This window comes from Arachis ipaensis, chromosome B09 (assembly GCF_000816755.2).
Source record: "Arachis ipaensis cultivar K30076 chromosome B09, Araip1.1, whole genome shotgun sequence".
Classification (NCBI taxonomy): Eukaryota; Viridiplantae; Streptophyta; class Magnoliopsida; order Fabales; family Fabaceae; genus Arachis; species Arachis ipaensis.
Genome location: NC_029793.2, coordinates 2,758,989 through 2,783,496, shown reverse-complemented (window position 1 = coordinate 2,783,496; position 24,508 = coordinate 2,758,989). Strand labels below are relative to the sequence as shown.

The window sequence follows — 24,508 nt, the reverse complement described above, 5'->3', positions numbered from 1 at the left end:
AAAACATGATTTAAGATCGAGTCAAATTATCAAAAGGTTTAATTATTCTGTTAGTCCCTATAGTTTCGCGAAATTTTCAATTAGGTCCCTATATTTCTTTTTTCAATTAGTTTTTTGTTGTAGAGTAGGAGGGTTATCCTTTCAATTCATAGCTTCTTCAGTTTTTTGCATACTTATTGAATAGTGTGAGAGTTAAGATAGCAAAGAAAACATTTCAAATTTGCAGCGTATTTACTCTTAATATCTTACTATATTAACATAAACTTCTAGCCTTTTACTTATGGAAAATACTAGAACTAGAAATTTGAAAACTTCTAGCCTTTTGTAAATATTCACTATCNNNTGTCATAAAAAAATTTAGAATTTAAATTTATTTATTTGTCATAAAAAATTTAAATTTAAATTTAGAAAATAAATTAAATCACACATATATTTATACATAAATATATTAATAACTGATTTTAATACTAACTTTAGTATACAAATAATATTTTTAATAATCAATAATTCACGGAGATGAGGAAAAAAGCAGGAGTTGTGAAGTGGAAAGTTAGAAGAAAATGCAAAAACAGAGAAACCCTAACCGCCATGGACAGGATCAGCGCCTTGTCGGATTGCCGGATTGGTAAGTTACATATCCTTTCCAATACCTCGACTTCAAACTATACCAATTTCATCGTCCCAATTCTATGTGGTCAGTTGACAGTGATTGAACACGATTGTTCGCCACCGTTTATCGAATTCTTTCCCGTCACAGAACGCCGCCAATTTGTTAACGTAATTCAATTTTATCAATACCCTGTGGATTGGTGTGTTAGCAAGATTTTAGGGCCAAACCTCGAGGAGTTGAGCATCCGACCTAATTTTGACAGTCAAAGTCGTTATTCTCCATGGTGTTTTCAGCTGCAGTTCTCTTTGTGATTCTCCGTTTACATGATGGCGTCAAATAAAATTTTTTTATTATTGTCATTCTTGTTCAAATAAAATTTTGCTATATAACTTAGAAATCAGTCAAATTCCTATTATTATCATTTTTGTTCTGACTTATGTGTTATGTACCAAAATTTTTGTGTTGTACACTAAAATTTTTGTACGTAATAATTTTACTATACAACTCATAAATATATCTACTATTGTTGTTTTGGATTCTATGTTGGGGTATCAATATTTCTATACTCAATAATTTTGCTGAAACTATAAGGAGGAGGAGAAAAAAGAAAAAGAAAAAGAATACACAATTAAATACATAATATTTTGTCTTAACTCTTATTTACGACTATATAATAGATAGTGGATATATAACTATTAGACAATAAATTATAAGAAAATATTAATATCTAGAAATATTAGATTTGATATTAAAATAAAAAAAATAGAAAGAATGAATAAAAATTAAAAATCAAAATTAAAATATTTAAAATAAAAAAATTATTTTTTATAAACAACGACTCAAATATTAATATGATAATGAATTAAATTAAATAACGTATATTTGAACTAATTAATTAAATATTTGTCTGGTTCAACAAAATCAGTTAAATAAATAAAAAATTGTATAAATATGCTATATAAAAGTTGTAACACTTTTAAAAATCATTAATCAAAATACATAAGACAAAAATTAATATAAATTAAATCAAAATTAATTCATTAGTCTAGTATAAATAAAAGTCCAGTCCAACCTAAATATTAATGATTTCTAATATCTAAAAAGTAAGTAATAATATTAAAAATTTTAAAAAAGATATTATTACTAATACTTTTTACTTAAATAAAATTTTTCAAATCTCATAAAGTGGATTCTTTTTCTTCTTGTGACTGTCATTCTTGATTTGTTTGGTATTAATTCTCTCTATTTCAACTACTACAACTGAGAGAATTTATTTAGTTATGAATATTGTAAAGAATAACTCAGAAACAAAATTAAAGATGAATGTCTTGCTAATTATCTTTTAATTATATTGAAAAGAAACCTCATAAGCACAGGCATTGCCGTTGTAGTTTCATCTGAGTCTGTCACCGGATAAAATAGAATTTTTTATTCAAGTTGGACCAGTTGAAAATACGCATGTATGAGATCATTTTTGCATGTAATTTTTGAATTTTCTCATCTAAATTTGATCTATGTGGTTGAGTATTTTAGTATGGTGATCATTGTGGTTTCGTTGCGACACTAATGTGATAAAGGCTGTGGTAATTTCATAACTAATATATGAGACAGACCAGATTATTAAAGTAATCAGGAAAATAACATTCAGATGTGCGTATAAAATTTATAAGATGTGATTATCTCAGAAAAATATATACGTACAGTCCAAGTAGAAGATTGTTAGGAAATTATTATTTCTTAATATATTTATGGGCAATACATATATTAATTATAATCGCAAATTAAGTAATTTCACATTAAATGACTTATATAACGGTTATCTCATTTATTGTCATAAATGTTGAATTAAATAAGTCATTATTACTTTTGATTTGGATAAATGAAATTATAACCATATATACTATTTTATTTGAGTTTTAAGGTTTAATGAGTGTCACACTCAAATATAAATAATGACTTCAGGATTTTGGTCTCCAACACATTAAACTCGTCTCCGTAGCTCTTTTTCTACAATGGAGTTGTGATTCAGTCCTATCAGAGATGCAGAAGATTTTGGTTGACGAAGATCAAAGAACCGCAAGAACCAAGTTCTCTGATCTCAATCATGCTCTCAAATGAAGGGACGCTTCTATATATGCTCTCAGTTATATTTCTTAATAATTTAACATGGATGATCTGTGAGGTTGAGAAATCCTAAAATTTTCAAATAAAATAAAATTTTTATTCAATCAAATGATGATAAATAATTTTATTAAATTAAATTATATTAATGTGATCATTGGATGATAAAGAATGTTAGAAAAATAAATAAATAATATTTTAAGAGTATAAAAATATTAAATTGTCATTTCAATTTACTTTTTTTAATCAACGACAATAAATACAATGAATTAATTAAATTCTTACAAAAAATTATATACCTAAAATTATTTCATTTCTTCAAAAATCTTTTGAACATATAATGGTTCCATGAGAGGTTGACTATTGAGAATTGAATATAATATTTAGTTAAATTAGCATAAAATAAGAAAGAGATGATTAATAAGATTAAATAAATCAAAAAATATTACTGAACAAAAAAAATATCACAATAATTATATTACTAATTGAAAAAAAATCAATTAAATCAATTCAATTTTTTATTTAAAATAGACAATTAAAGATCACCAATAAATAAAAATAAATGAGATATAATGAAAAATAATTTTGATAGTATAAATAATTAAATTAAATTATTATATACAATTTTTTTTACCTTATTATAATTTAAGTTAACATTAATGGTAAAAAATTAATTTGAAATAGCTCCAATTTGTATTTTACAACATAATTAAAGTACAATTTATAATTTTTTATTTTGTGATTAATCAATATTTTTTAAATTTTTTAGTTAAGTCTTCTGTATTTTATGATTGATAAATTTTTCTACAAAATACAAATTTGTGATGAATTATTACAATTATAATTAATAAAAAAATCAAGAAAAAAAATTATAAAAAAATCAAATAAAAGATAAAAAATAGAATAAAAATTTATTTTGAAACTAAAAAATTTTCAATTGTGCTAGAAATTCTAAAAAATTGTATCTTATTATATAATCAATTTTGTTACTCACTTCAACTTCATTACCCCTTTGTATCCAAAAAAGTCTATAATGTCATACTTATTTTAAAAAAGATAAAACTTTTCAAATACACGGTATAATATATAATTTAAAAATAATAAGATAAAAAAATCTAAAATTTTATAATAATATTAAAAATTTTCAATGATGATAATACAAAGAGTTTAAATTTACCAAATAAATTCTAGATCTCAATTGAATAGTTATTCTTTGCACATCTTATTTAAATTTGAATTTTAAAATTTAATTTGTATTTCTTTTTTTCTCTTAATATAAATTATTTTTGACAAAAAAATGGAAAAAAAATCTATCATACCAAAATAATATTCTATCAAAGAATTATTATAAGAAGATTTATAATTAGAGAAGAAAATAATAAGAACATTAATAATAATAAAGAAAAAGAAATAAAACTCATATTAAAGAATATTAGAAAAGAAATAATAAAGTCATATTAACAATAATAATGTTGAGGAATGATATTGTTACCTTAGGCTTCTAGCCTCCACCTTTTGGCCATCGTTTTTTCTTTTTTTACTTTTTTATTTAAATTATTAAGTCATAAAAAAATAAAGAACAATTTAAGAAAATAAAAACAGTAAGATCAATAGGTACTATACAACTAAAAATAGATAGGACAAAAATAAACTATTATATATAAGAATTAACATGAGTATATTTCATCATTAAATAAACAAAGTTAATGCAAAACAAAATTATACGTAAAGAGAAAAAAAAAAAAGAAAAAAGAGTTAAAATATCGCAAAGTGATAAAAAGATTATTTTTACAATTTTATTCTGTCATGTTTATATATCTTCTTTTTTTCTCCTAATATAAATTATTTTTGACCAAAAAATAGAAAAAAATCTATCAAATCAAAACAATATTCTAGTAAAGAATTATTATAAGGAAAATTTTAATTAGAGAAGAAAATAATAAAAATATTAATAATAATAATAAAAAAGAAATGAATCTCATATTAAATAATGTTAGAAAAGAAATAATAAAGTAATATTTACAATAATAAGAGCAATTTACCTAAATAAAATGGACGGAGAAAATGTTTAGGCAAATACAACAATTGAGAATCGTTTACCTTCATGTCCTGTCCTGTTACTGTTTTATATAATCCGTGGTACCACGTTTTAGTAAAATACACATAAATCGTGGTAATCTACCATGGTTTATGAAGAGTACGTAATGAACATAAACCTTGGTAACTTAAACGGTTTATGAAGAGAGTTTTATGAACATAAACCTTGGTAACGTACCACGGTTTATGAGGAAGAAAACTCTATATATATATATATACACCGTGAAAATTTATGCAATATTTTTACAATATTTTTTTTAGTTGAACAGAGAAATAATAACAATTACATCATAATTTTAATTAATAAAATAAAATAATTTATTAATTTATATTAAATTATTAATTTTAGTTACACTTAAAAGTAAATAATACTTTAAAAATAACTAAAAAAATTTAAAAATCTTATATGAATCAACATGTACATAAAATATTATGTGAAGATAAGTATAAACATTAGGATAGTCAATAAGTAATTATGGAAGAATAAAAAAGAGTAAAAAATAATTGTAAATTCTAAGAGTTGAAATAGTAAAAAAAATAAGGAAAAAAAAAGTTAGATATATATCAATTAAATAATATTATAAATAAAAAATTTAATTTATTTTTTTATAATATCATTTTTTAAAAAATTTTTCTATGTAAACCATATGAATGCAAAAAATATATAATCCATCTACTCTCAATCTTTCTTTGACTGTGCCTTAATCTAGTATAAATAAACATCTTTTATACTACCACAAATTGTTAAAAAATTATAATCATTTTTTTATAGTTATAATAAAAATAGAGGAATTTTTAGCATAGTTAATTATGAGTAATTCTTTTTACTATTTCAACTCTTAAAATTTACAATTATTTTTTACTCTTTTTTTTCTTCGATAATTACTTATTGACTATCCTAGTGTTTATACTTATCTTCACATAATATTTCATGTACATGTTGATTCACATAAGATTTTGAATTTTTTTAGTTATTTTTAAAGTATTATTTACTTTTAAGTGTAACTAAAATTAATAATTTAATATAAATTAATAAATTATTTTATTTTATTAATTAAAATTATGATGTGATTGTTATTATTTTTCTGTTCAAATAATTATAATAATATAAAAAAAATTATTTTTTTAAAATTTTAGAAAATATAAATGCAATGATCTTTGAATTACATGTCTTACCATTTAAAGATAATTTTTTAAATGCTTATTGATTGAAACTAAAAAAAATATTATAAAAATATTGCATAAATTTTCACGGTGTATATATAGAGTTTTCTTCTTCATAAACTGTGGTATGTTACCAAGGTTTATGTTCATTACGTACTCTTCATAAACCGTGGTAAGTTACAAAGGTTTATGTTTATAAAACTCTTTTCATAAACCGTTTTAAGTTATCAAAGTTTATGTTCATTACTTACTCTTCATAAACCGTGGTAGGTTACCACGGATTATATAAAACAGTAACAGGACATAAAAGTAAACGATTCTCAATTATTGTATTTGCGTAAACATTTCCTCCATCCATTTCATTTAGGTAAATTACCCCAATAATAATGTTGAGAAATGATATTGTTACCTTAGACTTCTAGTCTTCGCCTTTTGGCCATCGTTTTTTCTTTTCTTTACTTTTTTATTTAAATTATCAAGTCATAAAAAAATAAAGAACAATTTAAGAAAACAAAAACAGTAAGATCAATAGATATTATACAACTAAAAATATATAGGAGAAAAATAAACTATTATATGTTAGAATTAACATGAGTATATTTCATCATTAAATAAACAAAGTTAACGCAAAACAAAATTATTCGTAAAGAGAAAAAAAAGAAAAAAGAATTAAAATATCGCAAAGTGATAAAAAGATTATTTTTACAATTTTATTCTGTCATGTTTATATATATATATATATATATATATATATATAATTAAATTGTATTTATTATTATTAGAAAGAGTAAGAGAAAGCAATAGAGAAAAGTTCGTGTGTATTTAAATTGTGTAGAATAATACAATATAGAAGGGTATTTATAGGTGATAAGAGAATCAAAATAATAAAGACGTAGTATACTATAATAAATATTCAGATATGTTGAATAATGCTAATTGATCTAATTGATCCTAATTATACTCTAACAATTATATTCAATTAATTGATATATATAATATTAAATTGTGTGATACTTAAATATCTAATTAAATCACCAATGAGTAATAGTTCAAATGGCATAGTTTCTCCATACTCAATTAAGAGGTTGCGGGTTCGAGTCTCCTATCTTTGGTTAAAAAAGATCTTTTTTCGACTTAAGTAATTTTATGTTTGGATATCTCATACAAAAAATTTTTTTATCGTTTGGATATAATAATATAAAAATACTTTTTTATTTTCTTTTTTTTTTAAGAGAAAAATATCTTTTAAAAAAAAGATATGAATAATATATAAATATATAAATAGATGATTGATAGGAGAGGGAAAAAGCGGGAACTGGGAACGTGGGAAGTTAGAAGAGAACGCAGAAACAGAGAAACTCTAATCGCCATGGACATGATCAGCGACTTGCCGGATTGCATACTGTTACACATCCTCTCCTTCCTCCCTACCAAAACCGCCTTCCTCACCACCGTCCTCTCTCGCCGCTGGACCCACCTCTGCCACGACCTCCAACACCTCCACTTCGAACAAAACCAATTTCGAAACCGCAATACTTGGCCAGATTTGTTCTTTATCGTTAATTGGATTCTCTCCCGCCACAAAGCGCCGCCAATTCGAACCTTTCGTCTCACCTGTATCCTACATAAATGCGATGAACACACTCTGGAGGGGGTTATTAGCAAGGTTTTAGGGCCAAACCTCGAGGAGTTGAACCTCCAACTCTCCTCCATCTGGTGCTCCGATCTCAAAATCGTTATTCCCAATGGCGTTTTCAGCTGCACTTCCCTCGTGACTCTCTGTTTAAACGGCGGCTGCATAAAATTCCTTTCGCCTTCTTCTTCTCCGTCGTGCCGTTATCACTTGCCGTCACTCAAGACACTGCAATTGTATAATGTCGAAACCTCTGTTGGTAACTTGGAGGAGCTTCTCTCTCACTGCCCTGCTCTTGAGACTCTTATTCTTGAGTCAGTCTGTCAATCCCGCAAGGAGGGCCAATTGAGTATTTGTTTTCCTTCTTTGAAGAGTTTGCACTTCAAATCTTATTTCGGTGACGCTCTTAGATTACTTCTTGTTATAGACACACCATCTCTTAAACGTCTTGATATCCTAGTTGTGGAGGGGTTTCGCGAGATCCGTGTTCGCAACTTGCACAATGTGGAGGAAGCCAGTATCAACATTGCTAAGCAATCCTTTGTTCTCGAGTTTCTTGTGGAGCTTTGCAGGATAAGGATTTTGGAGCTGGGTTTATTAGTGTTTGATTGTTTGCCTGAGGCTCTTCCGCATCGTATTCCGGAGTTTACCTGTTTACAGAGGCTAGAGCTTACTGTTAGTTGGTTCGACACCAGATACATAATGGATATGCTTCACAAATGTCCCATGCTTAAACTTCTTGCTATTGTTTTTAACGTTAGAAAATATGAAATGGTATTTCATGTTCTCATGTTCAAACTATGATTTATGTAACTTTGTTGTTTTGCTGGCAATTCTTTTTAAGTGTGTTTGTTGTTTGTTGCTAGGATCCACATCCGTCACGAAAATGGGAACTCCCTGCGAAGATTCCTACTTGTCTTGCATCGCATCTGCAAGTGATTAAAATCAAGAGATATTATGAATCCAGAGATGATAGAGATTTCTTCGCCTATGTTCTTCAACATGGACTTGTTTTCGAATCACTTGATATTCAGGTGGATCGTGCCAGAGCTAAAGGATTTCCAGAAGAAATATCACTTTTGCCAAGGAGCTCTAAGGCGTGCCAAATTAACTTTTGCTGGATTTAAGATATCATATTCTATAGTACTGTCTGTTAAAATCATCATGAGATGTAGTCTGTATGTGGCATGATTTCAAAGAGACGCGTGTATGGTATGGTTGGTTAAAAGGAGTGTGTATAATAGAAGGTGATTGCTACGGTACGATGATAAATTCATACGTACCGATACGTTTAAAATATGGACAAGTAGTAACAAGCCACGTGGAATTTAATTTCCACGTCAGCATTTAATTTTTTTTTAAATATATATTATATCACAACTTTTACTAAAATACCCTTTTAATTAAATAAAAATAAAAAATATTTATTTATCTAATTTTATAAAAAGACTTAAATACCCTTTTTGTATATATTAGACAAAAATTATTCTTTTAGATTAATTAAATTGTTTAATTTTAAAATTTAAATAATCTAAAAAACAAAAACAAAAATACATTTAACAAAATCATTTGTCTCTTCATAAACCCTAATCAATTATTTATATAAAAAAAATTAAATAAATTTAATGTATTTAGAAGCAAGCTATTGAATCTAATGGACACCCTCTTTCAATGCACCGAATAATTAGTGCGACTGGAAAAGACTCCAAGGGGCCGTTATGAACCTACATTTTATGGACAATTGATAGCCAGTTGTCCTTTGTCGTTTGATGCTTCTGTTCTAGTTCTGAAATTTGGGAATGCTGGTATGATACGTGAAGGCATATTGCTGGGTATAATGATGGATAAAAAGCCTTTACCCATTCTTCATCCATTTGGAGAGGATATATTGGTAACGCCAGAGTGGATCAATATTACTATTTCCAATTGCACTGATTCTATGTTGTAATTTTTATGAGCTTTATTGTAATTGAATCCTTTTGTTTTCGTCAGTTTACAAAGCATATTGCTAGCTACTTTACTGACCGAACAATCTTAGCCGGTCGAAAGGAGATGGAATTCATGGCTAACTTTTGTGCATTTGAATTTTGGCAGCATCTTTTCAGGGTAAAGTCATATTCCTCCTTCACTTTATGAGCTTCCAAATACCTTAGCATTGTTTAGTTTTTGTATGAGGATTTATTGACGAAAGGTGGAAGGAAAAATTTTCAAGCTGATAATTTTTTTAATTAAAAACTATAATATTGCTCACTAAACATCATGTTTATATTCTCACTCCAAGCTAAGAGACCACAATGCAAATTCTTCTTTTCGTTGCAGGTAATTGGTTTGTCTGATAATTCATTTACGATGCTACCTAATTCTATGATGATGAATATTGTTCTATCATTATAACAGGGATGCCGAAGAGAAGAGCAAAGAATGTAAACATCTTTTAAAGTAACGATATAGATAGATACACGGATTTCACAAAGAATGGGATCCCAAACTTTTTGCTACACTGTAATTATAATTCAAGCTGTGTTTGGTTATTCCAAATTAAAAATTTTTTCCTTCTTCTCCTTTCTATCCTTGATTGACACAGGTTGAGTTGTATTATATGTCGGAGAAGACAAGAGTGTCCAAATTCCAAACAAAATAATAATAACCAAAATATTATCATATTTGAAGTCTGGTGTTAATTATTGCATAGCAATATAGCATGATTGTTATTGTTATTGTTCAAAACTTGAACGAGGTAGCTATGGACTATGCTACACAATTAATCAACTATTAATTTAATTAAATATAAATGTAAATAGATGGACACTTTGATATAATTTTCCAAAACAGATAAGGTTATTACACAAGCATTCTTTTTTCTTTTTTTTTTCTTCTTTTCTCTACAAAAATACATACTTAAATACAACACCATCTCAAATCCTAGGGATAGGGAACTAGAGATTTCAGCTCCAAAACACAGTTTCCATTGATTGCACCATGCACTCTAAAGCTGTTGGGTCTTTTTTATATTTTCTTCTCGAGGCATCCATCACAGTGCTCAACTTAACGGCTGCAGCTTGCTAACTAATAGCTATGTTAATACAGATTTATTCTTCACAAAATTGTAATATCCCGGCAAGTGGCAACTCAAGGAAGGTGAAGAATGGATTTATGCAAATTGCCAGCAGGAGTTAATAGCTGCTTCCCTGCCTCTAACTAGATCAAATTGTAACCAAAATTCAGAATAAACAAGAAATAAAAATACATAAATTAGGAGAAAGGCTTCAATTTTAGTAAAAACTGAAGCTTCAATAAACAAACCATGTCATAACAGCTATGCAAATAAAAAGAGTAACTAATTTCGGAAGAGGAAAAGAACATGAATATATGATTAAATGAAATGAAGTGAGGAAATAATTGAACTGAAACATGTCTAGTAAACTCCTGGGTACCAAGGAAGATCAGTAGTTACATTCAAAGAATTAAAAGAAGGATGAACACATGAAGAATTCAAAATAAGATTACATAGAAATATGCTTGGTTTAGTAACTTGTTCTTGCCATTCAGGTCTCAACTACCTCAATATTGAATTCTACCTCAACTTTCTTTAGATAATGTACAAATTACGCTTTTAAAAATCTTTTAATTCAATAATACATACTTGATACTTCTTCCACCTTGTGGCTCCCCTTCTACCAACTTGGGCATCATAACAGATGCTTGCTCTTAATTACTCTCAGCATTGACACCAAGGAACCCAAAATATCAAAGCATTCTATGGCTAACCAATATTTCATCCTAGCCATAAATATTACTACAACACTACCTACAGCACAATAAATGCACCAAAGGTCAGCAATTCAACAACAACATTGAAGCGTACGAGTAGAGAAATATATTGAGGTATAAACTGGGATCATATCTGATCACGGAGGAGTTGAGGATTTATTGACGAAAGGTGGAAGGAAAAATTTTCAAGCTGATAATTTTTTTAATTAAAAACTATAATATTGCTCACTAAACATCATGTTTATATTCTCACTCCAAGCTAAGAGACCACAATGCAAATTCTTCTTTTCGTTGCAGGTAATTGGTTTGTCTGATAATTCATTTACGATGCTACCTAATTCTATGATGATGAATATTGTTCTATCATTATAACAGGGATGCCGAAGAGAAGAGCAAAGAATGTAAACATCTTTTAAAGTAACGATATAGATAAATACACGGATTTCACAAAGAATGGGATCCCAAACTTTTTGCTACACTGTAATTATAATTCAAGCTGTGTTTGGTTATTCCAAATTAGAAAATTTTTCCTTCTTCTCCTTTCTATCCTTGATTGACACAGGTTGAGTTGTATTATATGTCGTACAAGACAAGAGTGTCCAAATTCCAAACAAAATAATAATAACCAAAATATTATCATATTTGAAGTCTGGTGTTAATTATTGCATAGCAATATAGCATGATTGTTATTGTTATTGTTCAAAACTTGAACGAGGTAGCTATGGACTATGCTACACAATTAATCAACTATTAATTTAATTAAATATAAATGTAAATAGATGGACACTTTGATATAATTTTCCAAAACAGATAAGGTTATTACACAAGCATTCTTTTTTCTTTTTTTTTTCTTCTTTTCTCTACAAAAATACATACTTAAATACAACACCATCTCAAATCCTAGGGATAGGGAACTAGAGATTTCAGCTCCAAAACACAGTTTCCATTGATTGCACCATGCACTCTAAAGCTGTTGGGTCTTTTTTATATTTTCTTCTCGAGGCATCCATCACAGTGCTCAACTTAACGGCTGCAGCTTGCTAACTAATAGCTATGTTAATACAGATTTATTCTTCACAAAATTGTAATATCCCGGCAAGTGGCAACTCAAGGAAGGTGAAGAATGGATTTATGCAAATTGGCAGCAGGAGTTAATAGCTGCTTCCCTGCCTCTAACTAGATCAAATTGAAACCAAAATTCAGAATAAACAAGAAATAAAAATACATAAATTAGGAGAAAGGCTTCAATTTTAGTAAAAACTGAAGCTTCCATAAACAAACCATGTCATAACAGCTATGCAAATAAAAAGAGTAACTAATTTCGGAAGAGGAAAAGAACATGAATACATGATTAAATGAAATGAAGTGAGGAAATAATTGAACTGAAACATGTCTAGTAAACTCCTGGGTACCAAGGAAGATCAGTAGTTACATTCAAAGAATTAAAAGAAGGATGAACACATGAAGAATTCAAAATAAGATTACATAGAAATATGCTTGTTTTAGTAACTTGTTCTTGCCATTCAGGTCTCAACTACCTCAATATTGAATTCTACCTCAACTTTCTTTAGATAATGTACAAATTACGCTTTTAAAAATCTTTTAATTCAATAATACATACTTGATACTTCTTCCACCTTGTGGCTCCCCTTCTACCAACTTGGGCATCATAACAGATGCTTGCTCTTAATTACTCTCAGCATTGACACCAAGGAACCCAAAATATCAAAGCATTCTATGGCTAACCAATATTTCATCCTAGCCATAAATATTACTACAACACTACCTACAGCACAATAAATGCACCAAAGGTCAGCAATTCAACAACAACATTGAAGCGTACGAGTAGAGAAATATATTGAGGTATAAACTGGGATCATATCTGATCACGGAGGAGTGACAATAGTTTATCGGTGTCACTCTCTGATAATCCATTCTCAGGAGAAATCTGCAGCTTGGGACACTTGAAGGGATACCCAGGTAAGCATCTATAAAGTGAAAGACAGAGAAGGGCCAATTTAATATCAATTCACAATAAAAAAAAAATTTAAAAAAATAAACAAAAATAATAACAAAAGCTATCTTAAATCCAGTTGAATGTCAAACTATTAACATCTGAATTGACAACAAATGTGCAAAAGACGATAATGAAGAACTCTAACTAATGCATCTGAACAAATCAAGGCTTATGTAGAAATCATGACAGACCAACACTGTTATGCTATTCCTTTGATAGCCATTTGGATTTTGGACCTGTAAAATATTCCCTTTCCCTCTTGAATGGTTCATATTCATCTTCGTTTTACAAATTAGATTATGTAAATAACAAGGTTGCGAGAACCGAACCGGTCACTAAACCGGTGAAGTGACTGGTTCAATGGTTTAAAGGTTCAACCGGGGTAATTAAATATAAAATAAATTTATTAAAAATTTAATATGTAATTTTAAATATTTAAATTCAATTATTTTTACACTAATAAAATTTAAAATTTTATAATTTCACATAATAAATTGTCTATACTTTATAATTAAGTTCACATACAACTTCAACCATCAATCTTTATAACTAATAAAAATCAAAATGCATTTAAATGACAAATAAACTAAATATTCATAATCATAAATGATATAAACCAAGAGTTATTGATGACTCAAAGAGAGAGATGGGCACCAACAACTCGAGCAGAGACGACGACGGAGAAGCCCTTCGCAGCGGCGTCGCCAATAGTTGCGAGCAAGCACTCAACGTCAAGGAGAAGAGGATCGAGAAGCGAGCAGACCTTCCACGAGCGAGGACGGCACCCAAATCTGTCTCTCACCGGTTAACCGTCGGTTTGATCAGTTTTTTGCAGGACGGTTTTTCACATCAACCAAACCGGACAGATGACCGGTTACCGGTTAACCTGGTCGAACCGATCGGTCGGGTTCGATTTTCAGAACAATGGTAAATAAGCATGATTTTTAGTCACATATAAGAAGACTTCTCTTATGCATGCTGGTTAACGGGGGGAGTTACTTCAACAATTATAATAACAACAAATTAGATTTATACCTAGGGTTAGTGGAAGATAGGGAAGAATGCAGAGATGGCGGCAACAGGGACAGTGGCTGGGGTGGAAGGGTCGAACAGGGGTGGCGCCGACGGGAAGACACTTCGCGACGAACAGGGCTGTGCGAATCTCCAAGCTGGCTCCAGGAACTTGCGACGGTGAGTGACTTCCACAGAACTTGCGACCGCGGTGGTGGCTGGACGGAGGGTGCGCCGGAAGCTCGAGTTGGAGACTGCATGCGTGGTAACTGATAGCGAGAGGTGAGAGTGGAGGGCTGGAGGGTGGAGGCTCGAGAGTGTTGCCTGGGTGAAGAACTGAAGAGTGAAGACTGAAGGCTAGGGTTCTTCTGGCGACAAACGCAGCGTTTTGGGCAAAAATTAAAAATCCAGTCGGGTCACATTTTGGTTCGATCGACCGGTTTTCGACCCGTTCATTGGTTTGATAACGGTTTTCAAAATATGCGGTTTTGTCCATTGTTCGAACCGCTTTTTTCCTTGGTTCACGATTTATCGGTTCGAACCGTTTTCAGAACTTTACGTTTTTCCCTTATTCCAAAAAACCAGCCAGGTCACGGTTCGGTTCGACCGACCAGTTCCTGGCCGGTTCGACGGTTTAATTGCGGTTTTTGAAATTGGCGGTTTCCACAAGAAAATAATAAAAACAAAAATAATAATAAATATCCTATGTTGTAAATCTAATCTTGTGGAAATTCATAATCATCACGATGGTGATTATCACACAGCTTATTCAATGGTATTTTTTTTACCCTATAGCTGATCATATTACGATTCTTTAACACGAGTGAGACTGCAATCTTCATGTGAACCCCATTATCCACCTAATAAAATTTGAATAATTACACATTAGGCTTGACTACCTAAATATAAAAGAAAGAACGAAGGAAAAGATTAGTGCATAACATTACCTTTATGTTAAAATGATCATCTTCAAAACAAGTTATCATCCAACTTGCAACCCACACACTCGCGTCACTCCTACATATTGAGGAAGCTATATTAGAGTATTATATAATTGCATAAATTTTATACCAATAACTACTAATTATACGATCTTACAGATATTAAAAAACCGGTTGAACCATGAACCGCTACAAAAAAACAACTCGACAATATGTTAAAACCCCCAATTTCAAAAACCGCAATTGCACCGTCAAACCGGCCAAGAACTGGTCGGTCGAACCGAACCGTCACCTGGCCGGATTTTTGGAATAAGGGAAAAACGCAAAGTTCTGAAAACGGTTCGAACCGACTGGTCGAACCGGTCAAATCGTGAAACGAGGGGAAAAGTGGTTCGGACCAAGATTCTGAAAACCCGTTCGAACTGGTGGGTCGAACCGTGAACCGGTACAAAAAACGAATTGGTCATATATCAAAACCAAAAGATTTAGAAACCATCGTTGGACCGTCGAACCGGTCGGTCGAACCGAACTGGGACCCGACCGGTTTTCTAAAATTTGCTCAAAACGGTGCCGTTGGTTAGAAGAACCCTAACCAGTAGGGGTGTTCAAAATCGATTCGGACCGAACTAAACCGATCAACCGAACCGAAAAACCGAAAACTGAACAAACCGATAACCGAAAAAACATGTTTTGCTGTTTTTAGTTCGGTTCGGTTTGGTTTTCGGTTCTGATAATGAAAACTCCAACCGAACCGAACCGAACCGGTCAAGTAAAAAACAAAAAAAAACCAAACCCCCTCCCCCAAAATGAACGAAACCTAAACCTAACCCAGTAACCCCCATTCGGCAATTCCCCCAAGCCCCACTTCCAAACGAACCCTAGCCCCTCTCTCCCTGCTCCATAGGTCTCACAGCCTCGCTCTCTGCAACTCCCATCGCCGGTGAGAGACCTCCTCCCACCACCTCGCAGCCACCGCCACCTTCCTCCCAGCGCAGCCCTTCCACTGCTCCCACCCAGGACCTCCTCGCGGACAGAGCAGCCCAGCACTGCAGCACACAGCCAGCGCCCAGCGCCCAGCAGGTCGGCACCACCCTTGCAAGTCGCACCCACCACCACCCTCAATCCCTCGCAACTCGCAAATCGCACCCAGCAAGCCAGGACCACCCACTCACCCAGGACCACCCAGCGGACACAGAGCACCGTATCAAGTCAGATATGGAGCCCGAGCCACCGAGTCAGGTATGTAACTTTACTGAAATTGCTGTTTTGTTTGTTTTGTTGAATTACTGAAACTGCTTCTGGTTTGTGTTGTTCTGTTGAATTGATGAAAGTTTGAGTCTTGTTTTGTTTTGCTGTTTTGTTGAATTACTTAATTACTTTTGAGTTTTGAAGTGATTTAGTATGATTTATCAAGTGTTGGAGGTTCTGGATCTTGATAATGTTAGATTGAAGGTAACATATAAATGGAGAAGTCTTGGAACTTGGGCGGTTAAGGTTATATTTCAATTGTGTCTTCTGATGGTCACTACTGTTTGATTTGTAGAATATGTAACAGATTTCTATCTACCATGGTCTAGGTATAAAGGTGGACCATCATTACCAAGGAAGTTGATCTCGCAGGGTGCTACACAGAAGCAATATAGTGTTGAGGTTTACCCACTCATTTTGAAGTTGACTGATGCCAGAGATAAGAGTGTGTCAACTGTAAAATTAAGCAAAAAGGTACCAATTGATTTCATATGGGGTTGTCTTGTTGGTTTTGTGGTTATGCTGCACTGAGTAGTAAGTACAGATGAGTATCGAATCCGTTAAAGTATGACACCTATTCAATTTTAAAAGCATATGTAATACACATTGGCATTACTATGTCAATGATATTCATCTTTTATCCAAAAAGAAAAAATACTGTTGAGTATTTTTATGTGAGGAAGACATTGGAACACTGACATTACTCGATAGCCTACTGCAAGTAAAGAACATGATTTGCTATTATATGTAAAGTTCTTCTATTCTTTCTTATTAGCATATTTTCCAAGGCCATCTACTTTGGTTCTAACTTGGCATAATGTGATAACTGAAATGTTAGACCAACGTAGTTCTGATTATTGCTTTTCTGTTCTCTCACGAACATAAGGGAACTATGTGCTTTTCTGATTATTGCTTTTCTGTTCTCTGAATGAACACACTGAAGAACGCAGAGAAGACAGAAGAGAACTCGAACGCAGCTTGGAGGAAGCACCGAAGCAGCCATCTCTCGTCGCCGTTCCTCAATGTCCAGCCACCGCCGCTGCTACAGCTTCGGCGCAACGTCGCCCTTGTTCGCCGCGCATCCGCCTCCTTTTTGGCCAAGCTTCTGCGTCTGTTTTTTGGCCAACCCTTGTTCGAGCTGCTTAGCCCTCTGTTCAGTCCTCTACGCCGCGTGTTCGAGCCTCTGTTCAGCCTCTGTTCCGCGGCCTTTCAGCCACCGTTCGCCATTGTCTGCCTCCATTCAGCCATCTCCGTCGCGATTTAAAGCTCCTCCCTTTCCCTGTACTGTTTGAATTTCAGAACTGCTCCATCCTAAGTCGTAGTGATCTGTATGCCTTTGATCCCATAGCCTTTGTATTGTTGCATATTGGTAGATAGAAGGTATCAAATTTTGTGACATATCTATTATGTTGCTGATCTAGAAAATTGGTCGCTTTATTATATTCCCTAGAAACAATACAACTATACAACTACTAAACCTATAAACCAGCCAACATATTTAAGGATATCCTTCAGTGGTGCCATTGTGAGAATGGTTGAATTCTTGTCTTCTCTCTCTGGAATGTTTTATTATAATTTTTTTAAGTTTTAAAAACTGTTTTAACATTCTTATGCACTAATAGCTCTTAGGTTTCATAGAATTTGATTGACCAATAATTTTAAGTTTGCCTATTCCATTCTCCTAGCATTTAGTTAGTACCTAACTGGTTCTCTCTATTATGTGGCTGCCTCGCCCAAAAGTCCTCTTCTTATTGCCCTTCAACATGTTTTCCCTTTGTATTGACTTATTTTGTTTTTAAGCTTGCTTTACGATCTCTTGCTTATTTGTTTACTTCTTTCAGATCCCACTTATGTTGTGGCACCTGTTTTGCAATCTCGCTCGGGCCGTCAAGATTTGAAAAAGCTGTTTGAAGGTTCAATTACTTATCCCTGCAGCAAAGCATTAGAATCAGTTCATAGATTCATAGATTGAACAAAGTTTCATTTGGTTCAGAAAGTGGTGGAATAAAGTCATAAACTTATAAAGTTTCTCTATGATATAATATCTACTAGTCATTGATTAAGCAGTTTCTACTTATTATATCTGTTTCATGAGTCTGATTGCACTGTCTGCTTTCGGTTTGCAGCATGGTATGAGAAGCGTCAAATGAAAAAGATATATTCCCCTCTTCTTGAAGGACTTCTTTCCCTCTACTTGGGTTTTGAATGGATTCAAGTAATCTTCTTAGCTTTACATTTTATATAATCTTTTGAAAATATTTTTCTGTTTTGTGTAAGATTTTCAAGGATAAACTAATTGGCAATGGTTATGTGACAGACAAATAACATTCTAGCTCCCATTATCACACATGGCATATACTCAACGGTTATATTGGGACATGGCCTTTGGAAAATTCATGACCACCGGCGTAGACTACGGCAAAGAATCCAACAGCTCAAATCAGAAGAAAGATATTCCAAGTAGATTTTGAAATACCATCCATGGCTGACACAGCTTGATTCAAAATTGTATATGTATTAGAGTTGTTAATCTTGTAAAGGAAAGTTGTATAATTATGTTAGTTGAGATCTCTTACATACAGAATAAGCAAGTTCTGATTACAAAATTTTCCAGTTATGAATGTTTTCCAATAAAATGGGGGAAAATGTTTGGTGAAACAAATAGCACATTTACTGTTCCATTTAAATTATCCATAGAACGTTTTATTTGAACCACTAGCTATCATGGGGTGAATAATTCACCGTGTGACGTAGTGGGGTAGTATATATCCTTTACGGCTTTACCCCAATGTTGACTGGGCTAAATAAGAGACAAAAAAAGACACACAAGTTAGTTAGGTGCTGGTTAAAGTTAAGCTGTAAACGCAAAAGAAAGTAGGTAAATAGATATGCATCTAAACAATGTTACATAAGATTCTTCATAAAGAAAAGGAATTTATTTTGGGTAGATAAAACTGAAAATTTTAATTAAACATTTTCTCACATGGAGTGCTATATATCACCCAAAAAGGAAAAGAAAATACATATTAGTAATAGTATAAAACAACATATAACTTAGATAATAGTGTACAAAGTCAACTATTTTCGTAAGACTAGTGTAGAAATCAATACCACCAAACTTCTACTTCATACATACAATGAATACAGAGTCACTTAAGGTCTTCCTTCAGCTTTAGCAGCAATGACATATTCATAGGCCGTGGAATGCTAGAATAAAGTTCAACTAGTAGTCTCAATCTTCCTCTAACTGAGCGATGATGCTTGCAAAAACTCGATACCGTTGAGACATATCCGTAAAAAGGCAGTACTCATTCTGGGCATGGTATGTAGCCATTAGACCTAATAGTAACATGAAACGCAAGTGAGAAACTTGTTTCTTATCTACATCAAGATTCAACGTGTATAAATTTGTTCTTAGCATTAATATCCAGTTTAAGATCATTAGTAGTACAAGAATGGAACCAACTCTTTATTATATCCCCATTTACTAATTAAACCTGATGATGTTCACATTGTATAACACAGCCTATGGCCTTGCCTTGTTCTTTCTCCTGAGAAGAACAAACAGCACATCAAGTTTTAGTTTATCTGTGTCCATGATGTCTGGAAATTCTTTAACTTTCTCTCGGCAAAGCGTTCGAAAAGCTCATCAACTATTTCTGCTCCAAAGTGTTTCTCAATCATCCCTTGCAGCGCAGCTCTGAACCATGAAACAAATATTTGCACAGTTGGCAATGACACCATGTTCTTGAATTCCAATATTTCCATCCATTCAATGCTGAAACATTCATCACATCCTCTAAGAATTTCCTTCACAGCCTTAACAGAAGGGTATATCAAAGGCACATTGAATGAATCCACTTTTTCTTCACTAATCACTCCCTGCATTAATGATAATTAATCAATCAATTTGTTTCACTCTTCAAGATATGTAACAAAAGGTTTACTAATTCTTCTTACCACTTTGGCCATATCCACAAGGCAAGTTCCAATGAGTTCAAAAACTTTAGCAGGGTCTACATCTGAATTAAGAAGAACATTAGACACAGGAAACTGAAGTAGCATTAGCCCATTTTTCACAAGTTCTTGAGCTCTAGCATGGAGGAAATTCCCCATGTCTTAATTATCAGAATCATTAACAATGGAGTAATTCACAGTAAAAACAGTAAGATTCACAGACTAATTAACACTTATTCAACAATTATTCAACCCATAACAAGTTCACAAATTAACTAACAACAATTATTCAATAATTGTTATAACAGATTACCTAGAAGCTAGAAGCCCTAGAACAGAGCAGAGCAGATCCTGAGCAAGAGGGGGACAAGGGCACGACCGAAGGGATGACAGGTGGAACAGAGATAGCGCCGGCGATGATGGAACAGAGCTGCTCGACGGAAAAAGGAGGCGAGCCCGGCGACGATGGAACCGAGCTGCGCGACGGTGCTTTCAAAGCTGAAACAGTAGCTGCACGATGGTGGAACAGAGCTGCACGATACCGACGGTGGCTTCGAAGCTCGTTTCATGTGTAGTTTCATATATGTGGTTTCATGTGATTAGGGCAAACCTGTAATGACACAGATAGCTACATCATATATGTGGAATCGCAAGAGGGGAGGAGGGGGGAAGTAAAGAGAAAAAGAGAGACAGTGGAAAAGGATTAGTGTGTCAAAGTAAAAGCAAGAAAAATGCCCTGTTATTTGCTAACTATTATGTGCTTTAAGGGAAGGTTTATCGTTGAGGAAATTGCAAGTCTTTTCTTTTTGTTCAACTTTGTTTACTTCTTGTTTTTAATTAAATAAAGTAAACACACAACATCGAATGCAAATTGGTCAATGTCTTAACAATAATAAAATGTAAGTAAAGCCAGGTCATAGTTATTGTTCCTCTCCCATAATAGAACCAAGGCCTCTTACTCCTTCTTCAGGAAGCTTAATTTCAACAGTACCCATAATAGAACCATCAACTGACAGCTCCACCAAAGTCACTGCCACCTGCAACCACATTCCAATTCATCAATTGAATAATCTCCTAGTTTTCAAAAGAGGATGGAATATTCATAAGCAACTAGATAAGTTTGTGTATTCACATATCGTGACCTCATCAACGGGTTGGTGGTTTCTTTCACAGACTTGAACCTACAAAAGTAACAAGTCACATCTTATCTTTTGGATTGAAGGTGAATACCAGAGCTTAAAAGTAATCACAGATTGTGAGAACCTATATACTGTTAGCAGGTGGAAGGGAAAATCATGATAAAGAGAGACAACCAGGGTTGCAAAAAACAAATGATCTAACCAGGGCCTAATCTTCCCTCCTATAAAAGTTATCATATTTTTTATAATGGTTTGACTTAAAAAAAGAACTCAAACATCGAACTTCCAAAAAAAAATATATATTTTAAAAAAAAAAACTGAGTTTGAGATGTAAAGAGAAAGCCGCAAAAATACACTTTCCAAATAACTAATTGTGGTTATCTATGATCAATGTGGCTTTACAAATTATTCATTAACAAAAAATTTTAGTACACACTTTGCTATAAAGTAAATGAAGGCCTCAAAGAGGAATAACCTTGATGCCTGAGATGGATTTGATTATTTCCATTGAAGGGGTCTTCACCCAATTGCTTTTTCCAATATTGGCTCATCCTCATCAATCATGTGATATGTTTTTGTCAAAATAGTGTTTGTGAAATAAGGATTAGTATCGAAATAAAACTCAAGCTTGAATCCTTTTGGGTTGTCTATCCTGCTCCACTTGATATCTTTGAGAAACTTGAGAGCACCTTCATCATGCTCTGAAATCTATTTCACAAAGACTTAAAATTAGCTTGGTTGCAAGACATAAAATAAACATTTAAAAGAAAAAAGGAGTTACTATTGAATAGAACCAACTAACCTCTTAAGCTAACACTAAGACTTGGTTGCAAGACATGAAATAAACATTTAAAAAAAAGGAGTTACTATTGATAGAACCAACTAACCTCTTCAGCTAACACTTCATTGTTTTTCATTGCATTGAGCCAAAAAGCAGGTACTCCTTTTTCTACAAAACCAAATCAAAATGTTATCAGTGAATGAATTGAAATGCTATTTAAGGAAAAGGTGTGATCTTGTAATTAGTACCTTCGTCCTCTTCAGCACCTGCAGTTTTCTCCTCTGCTATTCCTTCAACTTCAGTGACACCATTAACTATCTCAAAGCGCTGCATCCATTAAGAAATGGTTGAGGGATACAGATTCTTTTTCCTTTTTTTGGTAAAAGGATTACATAAAATAGAATGTAATCACATAAAACGGCTCCGCAGATCACAGTGTATTAAGACCCCCAGGTTCCTATCGAAATGTGAAACAAATGAACATTCTTGCTCTTGGTCCAATCATAAGACTAGCTGTATTTTCCTTTTGTCAGTTGGGGGTTTAGCTTGTTTGCTTTTATTTGATCCAAATACCCGAATGGGGTATATGTTCAGTTTACAGTTTTTTATTTTAATTCATTCAGGGGAAACAAGCTATCGGTTGAAGTATATCATGCAAAAACAAACTGAAATCATGAAGCAATGTACAATATGAAAACTGTAGAGATAAATATAATAGGGGGTGTTTGAGCAAGACAACAACAAATTGTAAGCCCGGTCATATGAAAACTGTAACATACACAAGTAGTGCATAGAAAACATAATAGGAGGTGTTTGAGCAAGCCAGCAACAAATTCAAGGTTCGATGATAATCAGTAACAAATTCAACTCTTATGATTTTTAGCAAAGACAAAAAAAAAAAATTAAACTCGGTGATTATTCAGCAAGACAGCAACAAATTCAAGATTCAATCGCTAACAAATTAATTGATTACCAATTCAACATCATCTCAAAATACAGGGAGAAGGGAATCTGGAAAAAGGAGTATAGGGGAAGTGATGATGCATGGACTTACCAAGGGCGACTGGGTGACGAAGAGGACCCGACCCCAGAAGAGGACGAGCGACGAAGCAAGTGACGACCCTACGACGGTCCACGATCCACGGCGACTCGCGACGGCGAGTACTTGAAACCAGAAGACGACGAGCGACGACGATCCGACGAGTGCTTCTGTCACCGGCGAGGAGGAGCCCAGGGAAGGCCGCGAGACGTTGAAACGCCGGCGACGATAGGAGAGGAGCAACGAGACGCCGGTGAGTGTGACTGTGTGAACGAGTAGAGACTCTGGTGAGACCGAGAGAGACTCTAGTGGCAGTGAGAGAGGAGAGAGTTTGAGTCTCAGAATTAGGAATGAGAGAGAAGCTCGTTGAGAGTGTGCCGGTGAAAGACCCAGGAAGATGAAGACATGAAGCTCTTTTAATTTTTTTCTCAATTTTTCGGATGATTTTTTTTTTGTATGAACAATTAGAGATGAGGGTTGTATGAGAACCCAGTAAACAAAGAACAAAGTGATTTTGTTTAATATAGATAACATTTAATCTACAACTAATCATACTGAATAAAAATAAATAAAAATAATAATTTTCTTTTTTACGAGATGTCTAAATGACATTTTTTTATTCATTTTTATTCACTATAATTAGTTGTCGATTGAATGTTATCTATTTTATAGTCAATTAGTACAAAATTTAAATAAATAAATCGATTATTTGGTGACATGAATATTAAATTAATAATTTGTAACTATGAAGTAGTAATAAAAAATTAATAACAAATTCTTTTAAATAAATAATTTAAAACATTTCAATTATTGATATAGATAATTTGAATATAATTTACGAATTTATATTCTATTATTTATTTCATTTACAATATAAATGAATTAATTATGAGTATATTTTGTTTATAAGACATAAATTTTAAACTATAAACCAGATATGAGTATTTAAAAATAAAAAAATATAATTTTTATAGTCATA

General features: G+C 32.4%; 4 protein-coding genes and 2 long non-coding RNA genes across 12 annotated transcripts; 3 read left to right on the top strand and 3 right to left on the bottom strand.

Moving 5' to 3' along the window:
• Nucleotides 7,278-8,752, top strand: LOC107614641 (FBD-associated F-box protein At4g10400-like). The gene is made up of 2 exons (XM_016316783.1): nt 7,278-8,399; nt 8,492-8,752. Exons 1-2 carry the CDS (start codon nt 7,278-7,280, stop codon nt 8,750-8,752), a joined length of 1,383 nt encoding a protein of 460 aa, XP_016172269.1.
• LOC107617433 lies at nt 9,246-12,388 on the top strand. Its single transcript, XR_002354838.1, has 2 exons — nt 9,246-9,816; nt 11,566-12,388. It is a non-coding gene; the product is annotated as an uncharacterized LOC107617433 (long non-coding RNA).
• Nucleotides 10,414-11,529, bottom strand: LOC107617432. The gene is made up of 2 exons (XR_001614952.2): nt 11,269-11,529; nt 10,414-10,823 (listed from the first exon to the last, which is right to left on the bottom strand). It is a non-coding gene; the product is annotated as an uncharacterized LOC107617432 (long non-coding RNA).
• Nucleotides 16,184-19,294, top strand: LOC107614642. 2 transcript variants are annotated; one of them, XM_021112655.1, is made up of 7 exons: nt 16,184-16,604; nt 16,758-16,859; nt 16,943-17,087; nt 17,557-17,894; nt 18,455-18,526; nt 18,740-18,828; nt 18,931-19,294. In XM_021112655.1, exons 4-7 carry the CDS (start codon nt 17,636-17,638, stop codon nt 19,075-19,077), a joined length of 567 nt encoding a protein of 188 aa, XP_020968314.1. In that variant the 5' UTR covers nt 16,184-16,604; nt 16,758-16,859; nt 16,943-17,087; nt 17,557-17,635; the 3' UTR covers nt 19,078-19,294. The 2 variants fall into 2 exon arrangements, with proteins under 2 accessions (XP_020968314.1, XP_020968313.1); XM_021112654.1 differs by lacking the exon at nt 16,758-16,859.
• On the bottom strand, nt 19,548-22,198 carry LOC107617431 (probable S-adenosylmethionine-dependent methyltransferase At5g38780). 6 transcript variants are annotated; one of them, XR_001614949.2, is made up of 6 exons: nt 22,185-22,198; nt 21,713-21,751; nt 20,884-21,607; nt 20,574-20,635; nt 20,111-20,495; nt 19,548-19,952 (listed from the first exon to the last, which is right to left on the bottom strand). XR_001614949.2 is itself a non-coding variant. In XM_016319187.2 (3 exons), exons 2-3 carry the CDS (start codon nt 20,583-20,585, stop codon nt 20,193-20,195), a joined length of 315 nt encoding a protein of 104 aa, XP_016174673.1. In that variant the 5' UTR covers nt 20,586-20,635; nt 20,884-20,937; the 3' UTR covers nt 19,559-20,192. The 6 variants fall into 6 exon arrangements, 1 of the variants encoding a protein (XP_016174673.1); XR_001614948.2 differs by having other exon boundaries at nt 19,559-20,495; nt 20,884-21,180; nt 21,530-21,607; XR_001614951.2 differs by having other exon boundaries at nt 19,559-20,495; nt 20,574-20,666.
• Nucleotides 22,193-24,063, bottom strand: LOC107614643. Its single transcript, XM_021110640.1, has 4 exons — nt 23,545-24,063; nt 22,739-22,817; nt 22,597-22,658; nt 22,193-22,417 (listed from the first exon to the last, which is right to left on the bottom strand). The coding sequence occupies exons 1-4, from the start codon at nt 24,061-24,063 to the stop codon at nt 22,229-22,231; spliced, it is 849 nt and encodes a 282-aa protein (XP_020966299.1). The 3' UTR covers nt 22,193-22,228.